At 63.4% G+C, this 20859-nt stretch overlaps 6 protein-coding genes across 6 annotated transcripts; 2 read left to right on the forward strand and 4 right to left on the reverse strand.

Moving 5' to 3' along the window:
• Window positions 1–41: 41 nt before the first annotated feature.
• On the forward strand, window positions 42–3061 carry PFL1_00594 (uncharacterized protein; the record flags this gene model as incomplete). The annotated part of the gene is made up of 2 exons (XM_007878087.1): window positions 42–414; window positions 507–3061. The coding sequence occupies 2 exons, from the start codon at window positions 42–44 to the stop codon at window positions 3059–3061; spliced, it is 2928 nt and encodes a 975-aa protein (XP_007876278.1).
• A 317-nt stretch (window positions 3062–3378) lies between these two features.
• On the reverse strand, window positions 3379–4967 carry PFL1_00595 (uncharacterized protein; the record flags this gene model as incomplete). The annotated part of the gene is made up of 2 exons (XM_007878088.1): window positions 3379–4362; window positions 4464–4967. 2 exons carry the CDS (start codon window positions 4965–4967, stop codon window positions 3379–3381), a joined length of 1488 nt encoding a protein of 495 aa, XP_007876279.1.
• Window positions 4968–7052: 2085 nt separating this feature from the next.
• Window positions 7053–8315, reverse strand: PFL1_00596 (uncharacterized protein; the record flags this gene model as incomplete). Its single annotated transcript, XM_007878089.1, has 1 exon — window positions 7053–8315. The coding sequence occupies one exon, from the start codon at window positions 8313–8315 to the stop codon at window positions 7053–7055; it is 1263 nt and encodes a 420-aa protein (XP_007876280.1).
• A 790-nt stretch (window positions 8316–9105) lies between these two features.
• Window positions 9106–9480, reverse strand: PFL1_00597 (uncharacterized protein; the record flags this gene model as incomplete). The annotated part of the gene is made up of 1 exon (XM_007878090.1): window positions 9106–9480. The coding sequence occupies one exon, from the start codon at window positions 9478–9480 to the stop codon at window positions 9106–9108; it is 375 nt and encodes a 124-aa protein (XP_007876281.1).
• A 4567-nt stretch (window positions 9481–14047) lies between these two features.
• Window positions 14048–15226, forward strand: PFL1_00598 (uncharacterized protein; the record flags this gene model as incomplete). Its single annotated transcript, XM_007878091.1, has 1 exon — window positions 14048–15226. The coding sequence occupies one exon, from the start codon at window positions 14048–14050 to the stop codon at window positions 15224–15226; it is 1179 nt and encodes a 392-aa protein (XP_007876282.1).
• Window positions 15227–16332: 1106 nt separating this feature from the next.
• Window positions 16333–18051, reverse strand: PFL1_00599 (uncharacterized protein; the record flags this gene model as incomplete). The annotated part of the gene is made up of 2 exons (XM_007878092.1): window positions 16333–16817; window positions 16926–18051. The coding sequence occupies 2 exons, from the start codon at window positions 18049–18051 to the stop codon at window positions 16333–16335; spliced, it is 1611 nt and encodes a 536-aa protein (XP_007876283.1).
• Window positions 18052–20859: the final 2808 nt, after the last annotated feature.

A 20859-nucleotide genomic window follows, 5' to 3' on the forward strand; every position in this document is an offset into this window, starting at 1 on the left:
GACACCTCTCTGGCCCACGCACTGCTGACGTCGTAGCCAAAATGGAGGACGGATACAGCAACGGCGCAAAGCGCTCCGCTTCCCCCGCCGCCGACGACGAGCACGCCTACGACCAGCAGACCCGTCTCGATCGTTCCTCGTCGTCCTCTCCTCAGTCAAGAAAGGACAAGCGTCGCGCAGAGCAGGATGACGAAGACGACGAGGACGACGAGGAAGATGACGAGGATGACGAGGAAGACGACGACGATGACGACGACGACGACGACGAGGATGAGGACGAAGACGGCGAGGACGTAAGGGGAAAGAGGAGGCGCGCCAAGAAGCAGAAGCGAAACCGCTTCCTCGATGTCGAGGCAGAAGTCGATGACGACGAAGAGGACCTGGACGAGGAGGAGGAGGAGCTGGCGCGAGAAGGTGAGCATCACCTCCTGCGCTCTGCTGGCTGCGGCTCAAAGGCGAAGCGCTGACCCTTTGCAACGCTCGTCCCCAACCCCCGACACTCGCAGACGGCTTCATCGAGGAGGACATCGCCGACGACACCGAGGACGTCCGGCGGCGCGCCGCTGCCGACAACCAGAGGCTCGATCGCTTCCGGCGCGAGGAGGAGGACACCAACGCAGAGGCGCTCGCCGAGGAGCTGCGGCAGAGGTACGGCCGCTCGGCGCGCTATGCCGCCCAGTCCGACTACGCCGAGGTGCCGCAGCGCCTGCTGATGCCCTCGGTCGAGGACCCTAACCTCTGGGGCGTGCCCTGCAAGCCGGGAAGGGAGCGCGACATTGTCATGACGCTCGTCCGCAAGGCCATGGCCGAGAGCGTCACCAGCAAGCCGATGCGCATCATCTCGGCCTTTTGCCGTGACACGATCCCCGGCAAGATCTACGTCGAGGCGAGGCGCGCCGACGACATCATCACGGCCTGCAGCGGCCTCGCCGGCGTATACGCCCGGCAGACGACGGCGCTCTACCTGATCCCAATCTCGGAGATGGCTGATCTGCTCAAGCTGCAGAAGGTCACGCAAGAGATCCAGGTCGGCGGCTGGGTCCGCATCAAGCGCGGCAAGTACGCTGGCGACCTGGCCCAGGTCCTCGACGTGTCCGAGAACGGCGAAGAGGTCGGTCTCAAATTCATCCCGCGTATCGACCTGAATCCCAAGGACAGCGGCGTCTTCACCGACAGCGCCGGCCGCAAGCGCAAGAAGGGGGCCGGCGCCGGCTCTACGGCCATCAACTTCCGTCCGCCGCAGAAGTTCTTCAACCCAGAAGAGGTCCAGAAGGCCTACCCCAAGGAGACGCCCAGCAAGCGCGGCAGCTTCTGGGTCTTTCAGAACGACAGCTTCCGCGACGGCTACCTCGAAAAGGACATGCGTGTGACGGGCATCATCACCGAGAACGTTAACCCGACGCTCGAGGAGATCACGCGCTTCGCCGGCGAGTCGGCCGAGGACGGCGCCTACAAGGCGGGCGGCGTCGACCTCAGCCTCATCGCCGACGCCGCCAAAAAGGCGTCCGAGGTGCTGCTGCAGCCGGGCGACCACGTCGAGGTATTTGAAGGCGAGCAGGCGGGCGTGTTCGGCGTGGTCGAAGCCGTCAGCAGCGAGGTCGTCACGATCAAGATGGAGCACGAGGACCTCATCGGGCAGAAGGTCGAGGTGCCGGCGCGCAGCGTGCGCAAGAAGTTCAGCCCGGGTGATCACATCAAGGTCATGACGGGCAAGCACGCCGACGAGACCGGCCTGGTCGTCAAGGTCGAGGACAACATCACCACGTTCCTCTCCGACCTGTCGCTCCAGGAAGTCTCGGTGTTTTCCAAGGACATCCGCGAGGCCGCCGAGGTCGGCTCCGGAGTCAACGTCATCGGTGGCTACGAGCTGCACGACCTGGTTCAGCTTGACGCCCAGACGGTCGGCGTCATCTTCAAGATCGAGCGCGAGAGCTTCAAGGTGCTCGACCAGACCGGCCAGGTGGTCAGCGTCAAGCCACACCAGATCAGCTCCAAGAAGGACACGACGCGCGCCTTTGCGCTCGACCACGACGGCAACGAGATCCGCGCAGGAGACATGGTCAAGGAAGTGGCCGGCCCCTTTTCCCAGATGCGAACGGGCCAGGTGCTCCACGTCTACCAGTCGATGATCGCCTTTATGCACAACCGCGACTACAGCGAGAATGGCGGAATCTTTATCGCGCGAGCCCGGACGCTCGAGCCGCTGGCGCCCAAGAGCGTCTCGGCCAAGGCCAAGGACTCGCGGGACCTGTCGAAGCTCAACCCGGCGCTGGCCAGCATGACGGGCCCGTCGGCGGGCGCCAACGCGGTCCGCGTCGAGGGCGTGCGGCGCCAGATCGGCCGCGACGTCTACCAGGGCAAGCACGTCGCCGTCATCAAGGGGCCGTACAAGACCTTCCGCGGCATCATCAAAGAGACCAACGGCAACATGGCGAGGATCGAGCTGCAGTCGGTGCCCAAGCCCGTCACCATCAGCCTCGACTTCCTCGTAGAGAAGGACCCGATCACGGGCCGGAGCAGCCGCCTCGGTGGGTCCGGGCCAGGAGGCGGGGCCGGCAGCGGAGGCTTCTCGCAGATTCCCAACCGCGGCGGCTACAACGCGATGGGGTCCGGCATGGGCAACATGTCGCACAACCCTTACTCGTCGGGACCATCGATGGTCGGCCCATCTGCGGCAGGAGGCTACAACCCGTACGGCGGAAGCCAGCCCGTGGCTGCCGGGTACGGTGCATCGCCCAGTAGCATGGGCGGTGGTGGCGGCGGTGGAAGCTGGGGCGGCAGCTACCCGTCTTCGCAGCCAGTCGCTGCGGGCGGTGGCGGCGGCGGCTGGGACATGCCGGCCATGGGCGGTTCCAAGACGCCCGCGTACAACCCCTACGCTGGCGACGGTGGCAAGACGCCGGCGTACAACCCTCTCGCCGACGGCGGCAAGACGCCCGCCTACAACCCGGCAATGGATGGCGGACGCACGCCGGCCTACAACCCGATGGCCGACGGAGGGCGGACGCCGGCGTACAACCCGTACGCTGATGGCGGGCGGACACCAGGCTACCTGCCCTAGCCTGGGCAGCCCGACACTTCCGCTCGACCGAGACGCCGGCCCTTTTGATTCTCGATTGTATTCCTTTGACAGCACAGCATCCCCGACATCCCTGCGAGAAAGAATGCACAGACACCCTTGCACGCTTCCCCGCTTCATCGCTTCATCCGCGCGATACTCATGGCTCACACGCATCGAGGCTCGAGGTCGTTATTATTTCTGCATTGAGGACCCGCGGGACAATCAGTCTACGCCGCTCTGAGGGCGACTTATGCCAACCGACCGTAGAGGCAATCGTTCCAGGGCGTCGGCCCGGGCCCTCGCCCGACTATCCTCGCTCAGTAGAAACTCCTCTTTCCGGCGACGAGGGCGGCGGGGGCATCGTCGACGAGGCTGCGCTTGTCGTGGGGCTTGTTGCCATTGTTGTGGCCGAGGCCGGAGCCGGCGCGCGTGACGACCGAGTTTTTCGTCTTGAAGGTGTTGTAGAGGCGGTTCATGTCGTCGTCGCTGAAGCCGAGGTGGGCCTTTACGGCGTTGGGCGGCGTGAGGGCGAGCCAGTTGCTCAGGCTGATGTCCTGGTACTTGGGCGCCTTGAAGAGCTCGAGGTAGACGACGGTGTCGTTGCCGATGTTTTCGATGTAGTGGCCCGACTGCTCCTTGATGTAGGCCGTGTCGCCCGCCTGGAAGTCGTAGGTGCGCGCATTGGTCGAGCCGGCAAAGATGGTCATGCGGGCGTGGCCCTGGATAAAGTAGTCCCACTCGGGCGAGTTGGGGTGCCAGTGCAGCTCGCGCATCGCGCCCGGCTCGATGGTGACGAGCGCCGAGGCGATGGTCGAGGCGGAAAACTTGGTGCTGTCGAGGACCTTTGCCGAGCCGCCGTTGTACTTTGTCGCCTCCATGTCGCTGTACGGGTAGAAGAAGGGCGACTTGGTCCGCTGCCCCTGCGGGTTGTCGACGGCCGTGGTGCCCTCGGTGCTGTTGTCGACGGTGCTGGGGAAGATGTAGAGTTCCTCGCTGGGGAACTTGTCGTACGCCGTGCTCGACAGGTCGGCGGCGCCGAAATTCTTGGCAATCACCTCCTTGGGGATGTGGGCCAGCCAGTCGGTCAGGAGCAGCGTCGAGTCCTCGCTGAAGCTGCCGTCGTCGAAGACCAGCAGGAACTCGCTGCCCTGATCGCTGACGGCCTGCAGCGTGTGCGGCGTGCCCGCCGGGAAGAACCACAGGTCACCCTCCTTGACGTCGTGGACGTAGTTTTTGCCGTCCGGGTCGACAGCGGAGATGCGCGTCGTTCCGTTGAGGACGTAGGCCCACTCGCCGGTGGCCTGCAGGAACGGTGAAGGGGATCCAAGGAGAGTTCGAAAGGTCAGCCATGGCTCAGCCTGGGATGCACGAGCTCGCCCAGGAACGGAAGCGGGACACTCACATGCCAGTGCAGCTCGCGGAAGGCGCCCTTTTCGAGGCGCATGTTGACGCCCGCCATTTCAGTGGCGACGGGGAGGACGTCGACATTCTGCTGCCTGGCCCATCCTCCGGTCTCGAGGCGGTTGTGCGAGAGGGCAAAGGGCCACTTTGCCTGCGGGATGGTACCGTGGTCGGTGCTGGGCGGCGCAAAGATGTCCGGGTTCTGGCGGCTGATCTCGGTATTGTCCGGGCCGTAGTTGGTGGCGCCCGTCTTGCCACGCACGGGCTGGGGCAGCACGCCCTCGCGCTGGAACTGCTCCCAGAGGCTGTAGTCGCTGATGTTGGAGCGGTATTCGACCGGGTAGGTGGACGCGACGTTCTTTGCGCGCTTCATGACCTGCTCGTCAAAGGCGCGGACGGCCTCGTCGCGCTTGCGAAGCGTGGTGAGCGACTTGGCCGAGTCAAAGGGGATGGCGAGCGCCATCGATAGGAGGGAGAGGAAGGGTAGCGCAGAGAGGACGCGCATCTTGGGCAGGTCGTTGTTGGAGCGGTCGACGGGGGTGAGGATGAGGGGAAGAAAGGGTTGGTGGATGATTCGTTCCGGGGGGCGCTCGGGGTGGCCAGCCGTCGTTGTTATATACGATGTCGTTGGCCCGCCATGGCGGCTACCAGAGCCTCGTGAGTCAGGATCCGGACCGGGGCGCGGCGAGGCAGGACAAGGTAAGCGGGGACATGCTTCTGGAGGGCCAGGACGGGGCGGAGCACCGCGGGTGTGACCTGCCGGCTGTCAGTGAAGAGTCCAAGGGCAGAGGAGGGGGCCCAGCACGGCCGCTTTGGGGTCGCGGGGCCGGTCGAAGTGGTGGTGCTTGGCCGCAGAGAAGGAGCTGCGATGAGCGGGGGGTGCAGCATCGCGCCCCGTGCTGTCTCACCATAGCGTGACAGAGACGGATGGATCGGCCGTACCAACCAAGTTGGTGGCGGGAGCACGACCGCAAGCAGCTTCAGGCAGATGGAGAGGTGTTGGCAGCAAGCAAGTGTCGGTGGCCGTCCGAGCCGAAAAGGAAGCAGCAGACCGAGCAGCAGCGCGGACGCCATCCGCCGCGGCACCAGCCGAGCTTTTAGGTGTGTGGCACTGTAGCGGCCGTTGCCGTTGCCATGCATTGATGGCCTTTCGCATGGATCGAGTGGCAGGCCGCCGGGTGGGATGCCGCCGTCGCATCGGCAGCTACCGTAGCAGTTGGGCTGGCAGGCCTGTTGGAAGATGGTCTCTCGGAGCAGAGCTCGCAACCTGAGGCCCTCGGCGGGCCGCTCTCTCTCTCTCTCTCTCTCTCTCTCTCTCTCGCTCTTGCTTCGGCCGCCTGGTCAGGTTCCACTCTGCTCGCCGTTTTGCTGCAGCTGTCGGCCCCTAGACAAGGCGCCAGCCTGTCGACGATGGCCGAGCCGCGTCTCTGGACCAACGTACCCACTCCTAGCCTGAACGACTAGCCGGCGGTGTGGGCCCTTTTGCTGCCGTTCACACAGAGCCGAACTGCCGAATACCAGGATGTAGGCGTGTACGTACCAGCACGGCGGTCGATCTGGCGACGTGGGAAAGGCGTCGTCGCACCCACGATCTCGTCTAGCCCAGATCCGTCTGTAGGCTGAGCCAGACCGCCGGCTAGACCTTGTATCGCCTTGATGGATGCACCCATCGGTTGCATGGTTCACCTTGCTCTGCAACCACCGCGGGCTCCTTGGCACGTTCCTCGGGAGACAAGGCGCGAGCGTCCATCGATCGAGGGCCAACTGCCGGATCTGTGGTACGGCAACGCCAGCCACCCTTTTGTCCCCGTCGCGTCTCGGCCCTTTCCGGACAGTCCGAGGGAGGAGACGGCCGACATCCGCTGCGCCTCTTGACGTGGTGAGACCGCGTTGATGACATCGAACCAGGCTGCATCCTACCGTAGCGTAGCATCGCGAAAGAGAGGGCCCGATGCCAGCAGGCCTGCCTGTTGGGAAAGGTACTACTATCGTAGCTGTGGCAGGCGCGCGCTGTCTCGTTCGGCATCCTTGCAGCCAGCCCTCGTTGTGGAGGGGCAGGCAGCGCCGAATTTGGCCGGGGTGGCCGCGCATTCAAAATTCCCCGCGAGAGAAGCAGGGTCCCCCGCCGACGGAAGCCCCGACCGGCGGCTCAACCGGCAGAGGCCGCTGCACGCCGGCAGCCAGCCAGCCAGCCAGCCAGCCAGCCAGCCAGCCAGCCCGGGACAGCCGACGCCAGCCGGCCAGCAGGCAAGGACGCCGTTGACCAGCCTCGCACCTTCCCTTGGCAGCTTCGCCTGGCCAGTCGTGACCGGACCTCGCTCGCTCGCCATACGGGCGACCAACCTACTCCAAGCTCAAGGTTTCGGCTCAATCCGTCCTAGCCTCTCACGCAACTCTGGTCGAGCGACAGCGGCGCCGGCTGCGCCGAGCCCTAACCCCCGCCGGCGTGTGGTCGCGGCAAAGTCGCAAAGGGGCGTGTATGCCTAGAGAAGCCTAACGCCAACGTCGATTGATCCGCTACAGCTATAGTAAGAAGGTCACGTTGCACCCTGTAGTCCGGATCGACAGCAGCAAGGACCTCTGCAAGCGCTCAGGCCCTCTCGGCGCCGTGCAGCGTCTGGCCGTCGAGCCCGTTTGAGGCCACCCCGTGACCCTGCCCGTCTTGGTGCCACAGCCGCCTCGGCTCGTCCGCCCGCTCCTCTTCCCTCTGGTCGTCCAGGGGGATGCGGAACATGGCGCCGGACAGCACCGCGTACGCAAAGCGAAACAGCAGCAGCAGCCACACGGCCACCAGCATGATCGTCATGACGGCCGCCACCCAGGTGATGGCGTTGCTGCCTAGCACCTTGCCGATCTCGTTGGTCGACAGCGCCCAGCCCACGTTGGGAAAGACAAAGGACCACCACGCGATGCCAAACTTCAACCGACGCCGCCGCACCGCCGCAGCCACGTTGCACGCCAGCGCCAGCACAAAGAACCACAGCGCCAGCCCCCAGATGAGGAGCGCAAACAGCGTCGCCACCAGCTCAATCATGGGCGCCAGGTTGGGCACCGGCGGCGTCAGCGTCTGGTCCGTGACGTAGCTCGACGCGTTCTCGCTCAGCCGCAGCAGCGCGTATGACGTGAATGCCGGCGGTCCGACGGCGATGAACATGGTCGGCCTCGCGGCCGGCGGAGGGAGGCCGTAGATCGAGAGGCGGAAGAGGTAGAGGGCGAACTCGAGCAGCGAGAGGATGAAGCCCAGCCCCTGGAGGATGAGGCCCCCCACGGCCACGTTGAGCGCATCGCCGGGCGTCAGCAGCGGAACGATGCTCGCCGCGACGGTGCCGAGCAGCATTAGCGGCAGGAAGGGCAAGATCCACCCGGGCGTGTAGTCTGCGATCTTGAGCTTGTGGCCGCCGCCAAAGATGGTGAGGTAGGTCGTCCAGCTCTGCAGCAGGCAGACGCCCAGGTGGATCCAGAAGATGACCTGGAGCGTCGATCCGAGCCAGGGCCCCGTCTTGGTCATGCCGTAGTTGGCCGCGCCCGTGATGATGGTCGAGACGGCGAGCAAGACGGTGGGCATGAAGAAGAGCTCCGAGGGGTCGGTCAGGGAGCGGGTCAGGGCGCCCCGATGCGTGGCGAAGCGAAGGCAGACGCCGACGACGAGCGCGACGAAGATGACGAGGTTGGCGATGAAGACGATGGTGCCAATGGTGTCCAGGCCGTCGAAGCGGTGGACGATGCTGTAGAGCAGGATGGCCAGCCCGCCCGTGCTCATCGAAAACGTGAACCACTGCCATGTGATGCATTGGGTGCGGTCGAGCCAGCCGCCCGCCCCGCCAGGGCGTTGCGTCGCAAGCTGACCCTTCATGGCAGGCCAGGTGCGGGTTGTCGAGAGATCCGTCCTGCAGATGTGAGGCTCCAAGCAGGGGTCCAGCTGAAGGGAGTCTCAGGTTTGCTGGATGCCCGCTCGCCAGGCAGCGGTGGTGGCAGCGATGGTATCGGTCGAGACGGCAGAGGCGGTCGCAGTGGCGGTCCGCGGTGGCGGGGTGGGTGATGGTGGTGGGCGAAGCTACCTCTACATGGCGTCGAGACGTCTGGTAATGCCCCACAGCTCCTCCACGGAGAGGCCCATCGTTGTCGATGGAGGAGATAGAAGGACGATGAGCCGTCCTCGATGCTTTGCCTTACCAGAGGGCTACGTCACGGGCCAGCCGCTTGTCACCGAGCACGCGGCAACAAGAGTGGACGAGTCGAGAAGGAAAGGCCAAGGGATCGACAGGGCCCAGCCAGGCACGCCGGCTTTGTTGGCGCTGACCTCACCGCCAGACCCGCCATGGTTGGTCGGGTCAACATTTTCTCGCGCGAGACAATGGCAGGCAAGCCGATGCCAGGTCCCTCGCCGCTTCGCAACCTTCAGCGACCTCGACCCGCTTTCATCGCTCTCAGGTCCTCTGTCAGCTATGCCGACACGCAGATGCCGACGTCCACGACAATCAGCGACTAGTTGCAAGAAGCAGACGAGACGAGCGAGGATCGATTCGATGGGAGTGACTCTAATCCTCAGCGCCTAGTGAGTGCCCGGCGCGCGTTGTGATCCTCGAGGCCGTAAACCCGACCTTTCTCTGTCGTCCTCGTGTCGACAGCGTGGTGTATATCGTCTATGCCGTCGGTCCTTGAGACAGATTGATGGTGAAGACGGCAGGACGTGGTGTCTGCCGGCATCGCTGCCGCGAACACTCGTCGGCAGATACCTGTGGCTGATATCGAGCAGCGCCTCTCAGACGGCCACGGAAGCTGCCGATCCGATCCGTCACGTTCCGTCCGAGGCCGACGGGTTGGCAGAACCGCTCGACGTCTCGTTTCATGAAAACCTTCTGACCTGGAAGACGAGGCGACCTTCGAGTTCGGGCATATCCCGACGATGGCGCCGGCGGCTGAACCGTGGGTGACACTTCGTACCCGTCCTTGCGGTGCCGCCGGTCAGGCATGGAGGCGGTCGTCGCATGAAGAAAGAGGATCATCAAAGGGTCCATCTTGTCGAGGCGTGCACCGTGAGCCGGACGCTCGGGTCACGACATGCCGAGATGCCATGGCGGACGGCGAAGACGAGTACGGTTACTGTAGTTCAGGTGGCGGAAAGATGCACAGACCGGCATGGCAGGATCTGTGGGAGCGCGGGTCCGCTCTCCGAAAGCGGACCCAGTCTCAATTCCAGGGGATCTTCGAGACCAAAAACATATAGGCTCTAACTGTGTTGCAAAAACTCACGCGATTTTGTTTTTGAAGCCCATTGAAGCTTAGAGCCGCGAAAATGCTGTCATATGGGAAAATTAGACTTTGAACCTGCTACCAGCTCAGTGGAGCTACAGGGACGGCTCAGCGGGTCCAGACGCTGATCCAAGAAATCGCGACTGACCAAATTCTCGACAATGGAGTCAAGTTTCAAAAATTGCTTTCGTCGATTATTGAAAGGGAATGATATAATGAAAAAGCTGGAAAACCTCTTCTCTTTGGGTCCCGGCAAGCAATCACCGGCCGACATGCTCCCGCGACGCCGCTCGGGGCCTGTTTCGCCATTCCAACTTTATCTCTCCATGACCTCGTCGACGATGCCCAACGAACTGGTCTACCTCGATCGGCACCGCCATTGTGCTCGACGACGGTGTCCGCCTCTCTCTCACGCCTTCGGGGGCAATATAGGGTTGGAGAACAACCGGCGGGCTGGCGTGTGCGCATCGCATGTGTCCTACGGGATGGCATGATCCGCCGGAGCTTCTTCCTATCTACCGCATCCCGAACCGGTCCCTGCTTGATAGCGAGCGACGCCTGAGCACGGACCAAGCTAGCGGATCGGTCAGGGCAATACTGCTTTCTGTTGATGCTAGCAGGTGCATGGCGTGCCCCACCCACGGGCGAGAAGAAGTGCGGACGCGGGGAATGGCCGAGCGGCAGGACCCGTGGCTCTGGCCTTTGATGTCCTGCCATGAAGACGAGTAGGCGGCAGTCACACACACACATACATACATACACTGACGAGGATCGTCCGGGCCCCTTGCAGTTTCCTTTGATCGTCGTCCAACAAAAGATGAAGCGACAGGGCCGCAAGCAAGATGCGGGGACATGCAGGCGTGACGTACTCTGCGCTGATCATGAGGAAGAACTGGGCGAGTCGGCACTTCGGACATGACCGTCGTCGATCTGCCGGTCTCCGCAGCGCCGGCGCAGCATGTTCCGTCTCTTGTCCCCTCGACGTCGCACCTCATGACGAAAGGATGTTCAGCGACGAGCTATAGGAAGGTGTGATGGCGCGGAAGGACGATTGATTGCGGGGTCTGTCATCTGATCTGCCGCCATGCAGCTGCTTCTGATGCCGCCACCACCGCCCGCTGCCTTTACGGCTGGATCCGTTCCGCTGCCTCGGAGCAACCTTATCACTCGGTCCATGCACTCCATGTACGCATCGATTTCCTTCTCCGACGACGACGGCGACGACGACGACGTACGATGGCGAGGCCCAAGGCAAAATGTTGTCGCCATTTCGAGCCGGCAGCAAAGAACGAGGTGCCGGACGGCATTTTAAGATGCACTTGTGTCCTGGACGATCGTAACGATGGCGAGCGTCGGAACAAAGTCGTCCGTCGGGCCCGCTCCATCTCCCGGGAGAATCAACAACGTCGGGCGGCCCGGTTGGTCGGTCGGTGGTCTTCCTTGGAAGAAGATGCGGTCCGCCCTTCGAGCGTCGAAGCGATGGCAGCTGCAGGCGGGCGACGAGGCGATGCTCTAGAAGGTCAGGCGCCGGTCTTCTGGAATCAGCCGTCGGTCGGTCGGAGCGCGAAGCCAAGGCAGGCCGAGGCGAGGCGAGGTCAGGAGCGAGCTGACCTTCCATCGAATCGGCGGTTGGAGCGGCAGCGGCGGCGGCGGCGGCGGCGGCGGCATCAGCAGCGAGGCAGCTTCCATCGCAGCACGGGGCGGGACGTGAAACCGCGAGCGAGTTTGCATGCCTTCCTCAAGCCATGGCGGACAGACGGTGGTCCGAGCAGACCAGGCCCCGTCCCGAATCGACGGTCCTCGACCTGCCCAACCCGCTCTTGCTTGGAGCTGGCCGACTTCATCGTGACGGATCCCCACTTCGGCCTGGCCCGCGTTCTACCGGCATCTCCCGGCCCAACCTCTAACCTGCCTTGCTTGCTGCTTGCTGCTGGCTGGCTGCTCGTTGGTCGGGCGTTTAATTTGTTCTTCGCGGCAGCTGCACAAATCGCCACCTCGCTAAGCGCGCCCGCAATTTAATTCATGCCAACCCAGCCGGGCTGCACTTTGGCGCTCGCTTAGGGCTCGCCCTCCGATGCACCAGCGCAGCGCAGCAAGGCCCGAGCCAGCCTCCCGGCCTGCTCGGCCTTCCTCCCTCCCCGGTCTTGGTCGCCATCGCACAGAGAGACCGACACGACGAAGGCGGCCGCTCTCATCGATGGCCAATCAGAAAACATGTGGCTGTAATCTGGACACAATCGGCGAGCTCCGTGATTGTTGTTGTCTGATTGTGGCAACGAGGCGGGCGAAGGCGTGCGCGCATTCCGCTCGCGCCACAATCGACGAAAGGGTCGACTTGCCTGATCAAGCTCAGAGACAGACTCACCACTCGACGGCGCCGACCGTCTCGTGTCGTGTCGCAAGCAAGCAAGCACGCCTAGCCTTGCTTGTCTGTCCGTCATCGCCAAGCCTGTGTGAACGTTATTCCTCTCCGAGTGCGGTCAGAGCCGCTCACGGGCAGAGGCCGATCTACAGGCGAGCCAAGGGTCACAGGGAGGGCACGGAACCAGGCTGCCGTCTAGAGACGAGGCGCTCGGGGTGCCTCCGAAGGATGCAGGGTCAGTGTCAAGGGACGACAAGCGAATGCCTCTGAGCCCTGCCTTGGCTTGCTTTGTCTTCTTCCTCTGCTCGAGGGCAGGCTACTGTAAACGGCGGTCCGAGGGCGGCACCCATCCGACCTTTGCTCATCTTTGTGCGGTTCGTCGACGTCCGCAGCGGTACATACGGTACGAGGCTAGGTTCTCGCTCGGTGCTTCACCTGCCGTATCTACACACTAGCTCTTGCTCTCACGCCCGGTCAGGAGAAGGTGCCGAAGTGAGCAGCGCTGTAAAACTAGCTCCGCAGGCGCCGATCGGACGACCAGTCGACGCCAAGGACAACCAAGCACTCGACTACCGTGCACAAACCCACCATCGCGTCACTGCCGGCTCTACTCGAGTCGACGATGATCCAGAGCAAGATCAGGGTGCGACCGACCACCATCGAGGGGAGGTGCGATGGTGGGTAGGGTGGTGCGCAGCATCGGCGAGATGGAGAGACAGACGGCGCCTTGCTGTACCTACCTACCTATGCGAGGATGCGTGCGCTTGTGCGCCGTCGCCGCGGTGAGGATACCGTGCGTGCGTCGTTGCCCGGCGGCTTTATGCCGCTGTCGTGGAGCTGGAGGTGGGTTGCCTGCCTGTCTGCGCCGGCGGCCTCGGTGGAGCGGCGGCTGGCGAGCGGTTTCCCATCGGATGCTCTCCATCCGACAGCGGCCATTTGGTAGCGCCGCGCCAACAGCTCAGCTCAACCGAGGCCAGGCGAGCAGATGGCACCGACCAGCTCGAGACGAGCCGTGGGGTCCAACGCCGCTCGGGCAGGCAGGCAGGGTCCCAAGACGTGTCTCGCCTCTTTGCCACACGGCCAGGGGGCACACGGCAAAGATAGCGGTAACCAACCGACATCGACCAACGACATCGACATCGACGCTCGTGGCTGCAGGTGCGAGCTGGGGCAGCCAGCCTCGCTGGCCATGCAAAACAGCGCTAAGCTCTGGCTTTGCTGCTCGTCTACCCTCGCACAGCCCCTGCAACCCAAGCGAGCCAGCAGCAGCATGTCGACTCAAAGCTTCCCAGCAGCCAAAGCATCTCGACGACCGGCCTTTCTTCTCTGAGCCTTTGCTGCCGCTCGTCCATGTTCGAGCTTGGTCCGAGGCCATCTGCTGTACCCTTAGCCGGCGCTGCAGTAAGCTCCGCCTCCGAGGCCTCTCTCGACGACATGCAGGCTGCTGGAAGCATCTGCACAGTTGCCACCCTTGGCCGCTTCTCATCGCCGCTGCCTTGAGATAGACAGCCGCTTCGCTCAACGAGGACACCAACTCGGCCCAATCTCTTCCGTGATGGCTCTACCACCGGCCCGCCGCTCTCGCTTCCAGGCTGCCGCGGCCATGAGGACGCTTAGCCTCATCCCGGCAATCACTGCTGCTGACCTCTCGAGGATTGGCTCTCACTTCGACGCTTCCTCGGGCGCTGTTCCCAATCGTCATCGCAGCCACCCTCCCCCGCATCCGCCGCGCTGGGCAAAGCCAGGACGGGTGGCTGCACTGCGTCCTCGCCGTCGACACAGGACCGCCCGACACCTCAGCGACTGCTGCCGGATAGGGTATAAGTAGGCTCTCGTCTGAGCACCATCATCACCTCTTCTCATCCTCATCCTCCCCCACATCTTCTAGAGCCATCTAAACCTCTCTTCTTTTCCCCTATCTCCTAGATTTCCTGTGACCTTTCTCTCCTCCCGGACCCCTTGTCTCCACCATGCAGCTCAAGCTCTCCTTTGTCGCCGGCCTGATCGCCAGCTCCCTCGCCCTCGCTGCGCCCGTCGCCGAGGAGAAGGGCATCAACGTCGAGCTCACCAAGCGCGACAGCCTCACCAACGGCTCGGGCCACGTCGACTTCGGCAAGGTCGATCGCCACATCAACGCCCTCCGCGCCAAGTACCAGAAGAACCTCGACAACTACCAGCGCAACACCGGCGCCTCGCACCGCGTCAAGCGCTCGCTCCCGGAGCACCTCGAGAAGCGCGCCACCGGCTCCGTCCCGCTGACCGACGTCTCCAACGAGCTCCTTTGGACCGGAAAGATTGCCTACGGCACCCCCGCCCAGTCCTTCAACATCGACTTTGACACTGGCTCCTCGGACACCCTCGTCAACGCCGGCACCTACCGCCCCGGCTCTTCGTCGACCTCGGTCAAGACCTCCAAGGCATTCTCCACCGCCTACGGCGACGGCACCACGGCCAAGGGCACCGTCTACACCGACGCCCTCACCATCGGCGGTCTGACGGCCTCCAGGGTCGCCATCGGCCTCTCGACCACCACCTTTGTCACGGACAGCGCCGGCATCAGCGGCATGGCCTTCCCCAACCTCGCTCAGTTCGGCTCGGCCTACCCTCCCTTCTTCTACAGCCTCAAGAACCAGGGCAAGCTCAACGCCGGTGTCTTCCAGTTCACCCTGGCCAAGACTGGCTCGTCGCTCTACCTCGGCGGCACCGACGCCTCCAAGTACTCGGGCAGCTTCACCTGGTCGCCCGTCGACAGCAGCCAGGGCTTCTGGCTCACCTCGGCCAGCGTCAACGGCCTCTCGATCGACAGCATCGTCGACACCGGCACCACCGTCATCGTTGCCCCCACCAACGAGGCCCAGTCGCTCTTCAACAGGCTCGGCCTGGACACCTTCACCCAGGACAACCAGCTCTACGGTGCCTACGACTGCAACTCGCCCCCCAGGGTCACCTTCAACTACTCGGGCAAGGCCATCACCCTGAGCGGCGACACCGTCAAGTTCGGCACCACCACCGACGGCTCCTGCGTCCTCTCGGTCGTCGGTGGCGACGTCGGCATCAGCGCCTGGGTCACCGGTGACTCGCTCCTCCAGAACACTGTCGCCGCCTTTGACGTCGACAACAGCCGCGTCGGCTTCGCCACCAAGCGCTAAGCGCTCCCACGCCCCCCCAAGTGCTTTGCGGCCCTTGTCCAGCCATCCACGATCATGATGCGACGACAAGCTCACGACGACGAACACGAGGGAAAATCTCACTTCACGCTCGCCGGGAGGAGCGGGAGAAGGTCGAGGCGAAACGGGTCAGGAGACGACGCCGGGCCCCCGGATACACCTTCCAGGTCGGGCCCGGACCGAGCGTCTCCCCTTTTCGCCCCCTCGCTTGCTTTCCCTCTCACCGGCGATACCTGATTGATTGCTAGATATCGACGAAGTCCCTTGGCCAAGTAACGGATGAAACGAATGAATCGAGATGTTTTCTGATCTGAGATGAGCGTGATGCAGAGCGGTCGAGGGGATGGGGGGTTGAGGATGGAGGCGGGGAAGGGCAGAGAAAAGTGCGGAGCCGGATGCGAAGATGAAGCCGGCGCCCGGCTCTGTGGAGGATGGAGCGGCCGATCGGTGGGGATTCTGGCACTGGACAGCCCGATGGCGGTACTCCTGTCCCGATTTCGGATCATCGGGTCCCCATCGATTCGGTATGATGCTGTGAGCTTATAGCGACGAGGCGGAGCCCTGCAATGGAAGGACAGGTACTTCCAGCGTACTGCTGACCAGCTCAGCGTACCAACGCCCTCAGATGTCCCCAAAGCGGGGTTACCTGAGCGTCAATCGCGCAGCAAGATCGTTTTCGTCGTCATTATTGCTGGAATAAACGCCAGCTTAGCCCTAGTGCTGCTTCTATCGCAGACGGAGCGTGACGGCGAGATGGCATTCGGCAGCAGCACGATCGCACAGGACGGACAAGCAGGTCATCTGCGGCAAATGAAGAGATCTTCTCGTGCTGCTGGGTCGAACGATGGGATATACAAAATACAAGAAGATCCGGGAGCGGCTGAAGGAGTGTGATTGAGAGCTGGTATGATGAGCTCGGTGGGTTGCGAGGGGGACACATCTATGAGACGGGTGTGATGGCACTACCGAATGGCGGCAGGAGCGCAGAGACGGCACGACGACGGTGTTGCCATATGCGGGGAGAGGCTGTCAAAAGACCCTGGGCTGAACTGGAACGGCTTGGTCGCCCGACGGCACGGTCCCTCCGCTCAGCACTTCTGCCACATCTTGACGCTGTCGACGACCATGGCCCTCTTCTCCTTTTCCTGGGGCCACGAGGGGAGCCACTTGTCCCTGGCGTTCCAGAAGTCGGAGCGCGCATTCTCGGCCTGGTTGCTCCACGGCTTGTTGGGGAAGCGGTCGTCCTCAAAGTAGCCGTTTGTTCCGCCGACGGCGACGTTGAGGATGAGGTAGAAGTCCTGGTCGAACGGCGCGATCTTGGGGTTGGCGGCGCGAGACCACGGGTTCTGCAGCAGCGTGCCGTTGCCCATCATGGGCGGGAACTCGCCCAGCTTCCAAAAGTCCTCGTCGAACTTGTGCACCAGCACCTTGTACACGGGCGAGCGCTCCCACGTGTAGATGCCCTCTTCGGTCCATTCCAGCCCGAAGGTGTGGAAGCCCTCGTTGAAGTACGTTCGCCACAGCTTGCGCACGTCGGTCGCCTTGGAGTAGCCGTCGAACATCCAGTTGGGGCCTGAAGGATTGGGCGAGCGAGGATCAGGGCGCAGCATCATGGTCAGTATTTGTGCCTCGCTTCCTTCGCTCGTCGGCGGCAGGATGCCATGATCGGGGGCACACTCACCAAAGTGCAGCGAGCTCTTCTGCGCGTTGACCACGGCATCGCCCCTCGTGGTGGGGAGGTTGCCCTTGCTCTCCATGATGTCGATCTCGCCGGAGCGCGGCCAGGCACCGTAGACGCTGTCCTTGGGCATCATCCAGATGGCGGGCCAGAGCCAGTCGCCCGTGGGCAGCTTGGCGCGCACCTCGACGCGGCCGTAGCGGATGGTGCGCGAGAAGTTGGTGATGAGCCTGGCGCTCTGGATGGGCGGGAGCACGACGCCCGTGGTGGCGTTGCTGGCCACTGCGCAGTTGTCGTCCGACTTGTTGCTGGCGGTGCACCTGCCGTCAGCGGTGAGGTTGAGCGTGTAGCCGTCGACGATGGCGCCCTCGCCGAGCGAGTCCGAGGTGAGGGTGGGCACGATGTAGAGCTTGCCGTCCTGGACGTAGCTGTTGTTGGTGCTGTCCGTCGTCCAGTCGAATTGGCCGTTGCCGAACCCGCTCGTCTCGACCTCGCGCAGCCAGATGTCGGTGTTGAGCGTGTCGCCCTCGAAGTCATCCTGGAGCACAAGGCAATACTTGTTGCGTGGGACGCTGGCGTAGGCCGTGTACATCATGACGGCCGCAGCCGCGATGCCGGCCGCGACGGCGGCCACAAAGATCCAGTAAGCCTTGCGGTCCGACTTGCGGCGCTGCGTCGACTCTAGCCACGGCTTGTCGACCGGCTCGTCGGTCCGCAGCGTGCTGCGTACGATCGGCCGGCGGTGCTGCAGCGCCGCGAGCGAGTTGGGATGCGAGACGGCAGATGCTTGGTAGAAGCCCACGCTGGGCGTGTTTGTGCCGGACGAGGCGGTCGAGTTGTACGAGAGGTGGCGAGCGCCCGCGAAACCAAACGAATTGGACGAGTTGCTGTTCGGCATCGAGCTGGACCCTGGCCGACCGTACGACGAGGGCGAGAGCGACGCAGAGTGCGAGAGCGACCCCGACTGCGAGTGCGATGACGCCGAGGCTGCTGGGCTGCGATCCGCAAACGGTCCGGCCAGGCTCTCGCTGTCCGTGTGGCTGGCGTGGCCTGCATCCACGTCGTCCCGCAGCTGCTCGATGGCATTGCTGTCGACCTGTGCGATCTCCTGAGTCCTTGTCGCCGACATGCTGACCGCGTCGCCGCTCGTGGGTGAAATATGTGTCGAGGCCTGGCGTGAAGCTTTCCGTTAGGTCGAGAGAAGAGTGCAGAGGGTGCTGTTGGTAGGAGTCTGGGCAAGAGGCGATGTTGTAGAAGGAACGGACGAAGTGGAAGGAGTGGTAGAGGGGTAAATAGGATCGTCGAAGGACACCGACCACGGAAGCGAAAGGGGATGGGCAGACGGAAGAAGCAGTCGACGAATCTGAACTTCACACAAACGTTGCCGAGAGGCATGCTCACGCCTACACCTGACTGACGGTGTCCGGTGTTGCAGGTATGTACCTAGCGTGGCAAACGGCTCGAGTCTGCAAGGACGAGTGCGGTGCACGGCTCATCCTTGTCCGCCGGACGTGTAGGTGCAGCACTGCAATGACGACCCTAGCAAGACGCTCTTCCGGGCCAACGTGCCTGGCAAGGTCAGCAGAGGAGCCCTGTCTCGGAGTAATGAGGAGGGGCAGACGCCGAAGCCGATACAGGGACACCGGTGCGCGGAGGATGTCATCCGTGCTGGCGCTGCTGCAGCGACAGCCCCGACGAACTGGCCTCGTCGCGGTGCGCGCCAAGCCGAAGGACAGCGGGTAAGGAGGGCCAGGGCGAGACAGGATGTGTCGGCGACAGGCCAGACCTCCATACAGTACCTCTGTTCCTACATGCGATTCTGCGCAAGAGCCGGGCGAATACTGTGTAGAGTGCGTAGGTGCGGGAGCTCCAGCGGCCGTCGCACCTCGGTGCGCTGAAGATGTGGAAGAGGCCGGTGTCGGCATCGGAAGGGCGCTGCCGAAACACGACTCCTCGGTCGATATCATCGTGTCTCGCAGAGAGGCGGCATAAGGCGACCGCAAAAGAAAGGAAGCAAAACCCGCTCAGATGAACACCTTTGTCCGCGCCCAGGTGAAACCAAGGAGGGGAGGCGCCCAGGCCCGGACGAGTCGAGCTGGTGTGTCTTTTCCAACCGCGCCTTGCTGGCTTTGACCCTAACCTGGGTCGGCAGGATCTGCAAACAGGGTACGGTAGGTACAGCACTTGCGGTCTCCGCACCCAGATGGCGGCATGCTGCCTCACTTCGTTTGCGGGCTCCGAGTGCGTCGTTCCTGGTCGAGCCCCTGATCTTCACCCTCGCGGGTCCCCGACATGCTGCGGCAGATTACAAATAGGCAATGGGAACCTCGCTTGACCACCACCAACGGCTCTGCCAGCCCAGCGGCCTGCCAAGCGCCGTGCGTTCACAGCCATCCGGCACGGGTGACCGCCATGGCGATCAAAGTGCACATCCTCGGGTCCTGCAGCGCCAGAGTTTCATTGGCGTCAAGAGTCGGCATGCTCCCGGTCCACCGCCGCCCTGACCGTCCAACGGAATGAAATCCCAGGATGTCCTCGACCTTCCCATGTCGCTTTTCATTGTCGATCGTTATTGTCCATCTGAGTACATGTACCACACGTGCACCTCGTATCAGCGTTCGACGATGCTCAGCGTGCACGGTTCTTTGGCTGCCTCTGCCGCGCTTGCCGGCTTTGCGAAGGGGAACTTTGGTGCCCCGCCGGCTTCCTCGATCGATGATCGCCCACACTGATCGGCTTCGAGCCATGTTCTTCTGTGCCTGGCGAGCAGCAAGCACGAGCCAGGAAGCGCAACCGTGCGTCGAAGGCCGGGTTGCTACATTTTCCTTAGCATCCTTCTCGAACAGCGAGAGCCCAGGCAAGGGTAAGCGAGGGTCCGAGGGTTTATCTCTGATTCCTGCCTGACTCCTCGTCCCTCGTCCGAGGCGACAGTGCAAGCAGGCTTACTCGGTGGCCTTCGCCCCTACCGGCGAGGAGCTTTGTCGAGACGCCGTCAGGATCGTGTCGCAAGGACGTCGGGACGGTGATTTCCGCGCGACCAAGCAAGGTCGGGGCATGGTGGAGGGCATAGCATCTTAACGAAGAGCGAGGAGCTGTCGGGCTTTGAAGTGTGGATCCGTGGGGGGACGATCGTGCCTCGTCTGCTTGCTTGCATCTTGCAGTCAAGCGGTCTGCACTCAAGCGGTCGTCGGCTCCCTCGGCCGTCTCTCGGCAGCATGCCAGGGCAGTCAGGGACCCGCATGTGGTACCGGACAGGTTTCGGGGACGATGTTGCTTGCGCCATGCTGGTCGTGCTGGGAGCCAGGCCGTGCCAAGCAGGACACGCGGTGCCGGGCTTTCCCCTCGACCGGAGCCGTCACGGTGCGACACCGTCCGGGTCAAGAGGGGGGCTCAGCGGCCCCGGCACGGACCGTTAGCCACACCGGAGTCGGCTCGTCATTACAGTAGTATTATTTTGCCCTCACGCTCCTTTCGGCCTCTGGACCAGCACCGGCGCGGTGGTCGTAGTCGGGAGGTGGTCGCGTCGGGGGAGGGAGGAGCGCCAAGGACAGGGAAAAGTACCCGGGCGGTTTCGGGAAGATTGCATGTTTGTGTCCAACGAGGCCGGTGCCGAATCAAAGCCCGCGTCCGAAGCCGCCGCTTGGTTCCAGTATGTAATGTAAGGTTGACGCTGCTGGGCGCTGGCATGTATGAGTACATAGTGAGCGAGATTGCGATCTTGGCTGCGGTGCAGGCAGATGCAGACGACGACGACGACGACGAGCAGCTTGCGTCAGAGGTACGCAGGAGTTTGAAATGAGGCCGAACGCCCAGCAGCACGCAGCGGCGTCATGCTGTCTCGCAGCGCGGCTGAGCGAGGAAAGAGAGGCCCGGAAGCAAGGGCGGCGACAGGCGGACGGGGTCGGTCGGGGGCGGGCGGGCGGGCGGACACGGGCGG

Source organism: Pseudozyma flocculosa (genome assembly GCF_000417875.1).
Source record: "Pseudozyma flocculosa PF-1 unplaced genomic scaffold scaffold00001, whole genome shotgun sequence".
In the NCBI taxonomy this organism is placed as follows: domain Eukaryota; kingdom Fungi; phylum Basidiomycota; class Ustilaginomycetes; order Ustilaginales; family Ustilaginaceae; genus Pseudozyma; species Pseudozyma flocculosa.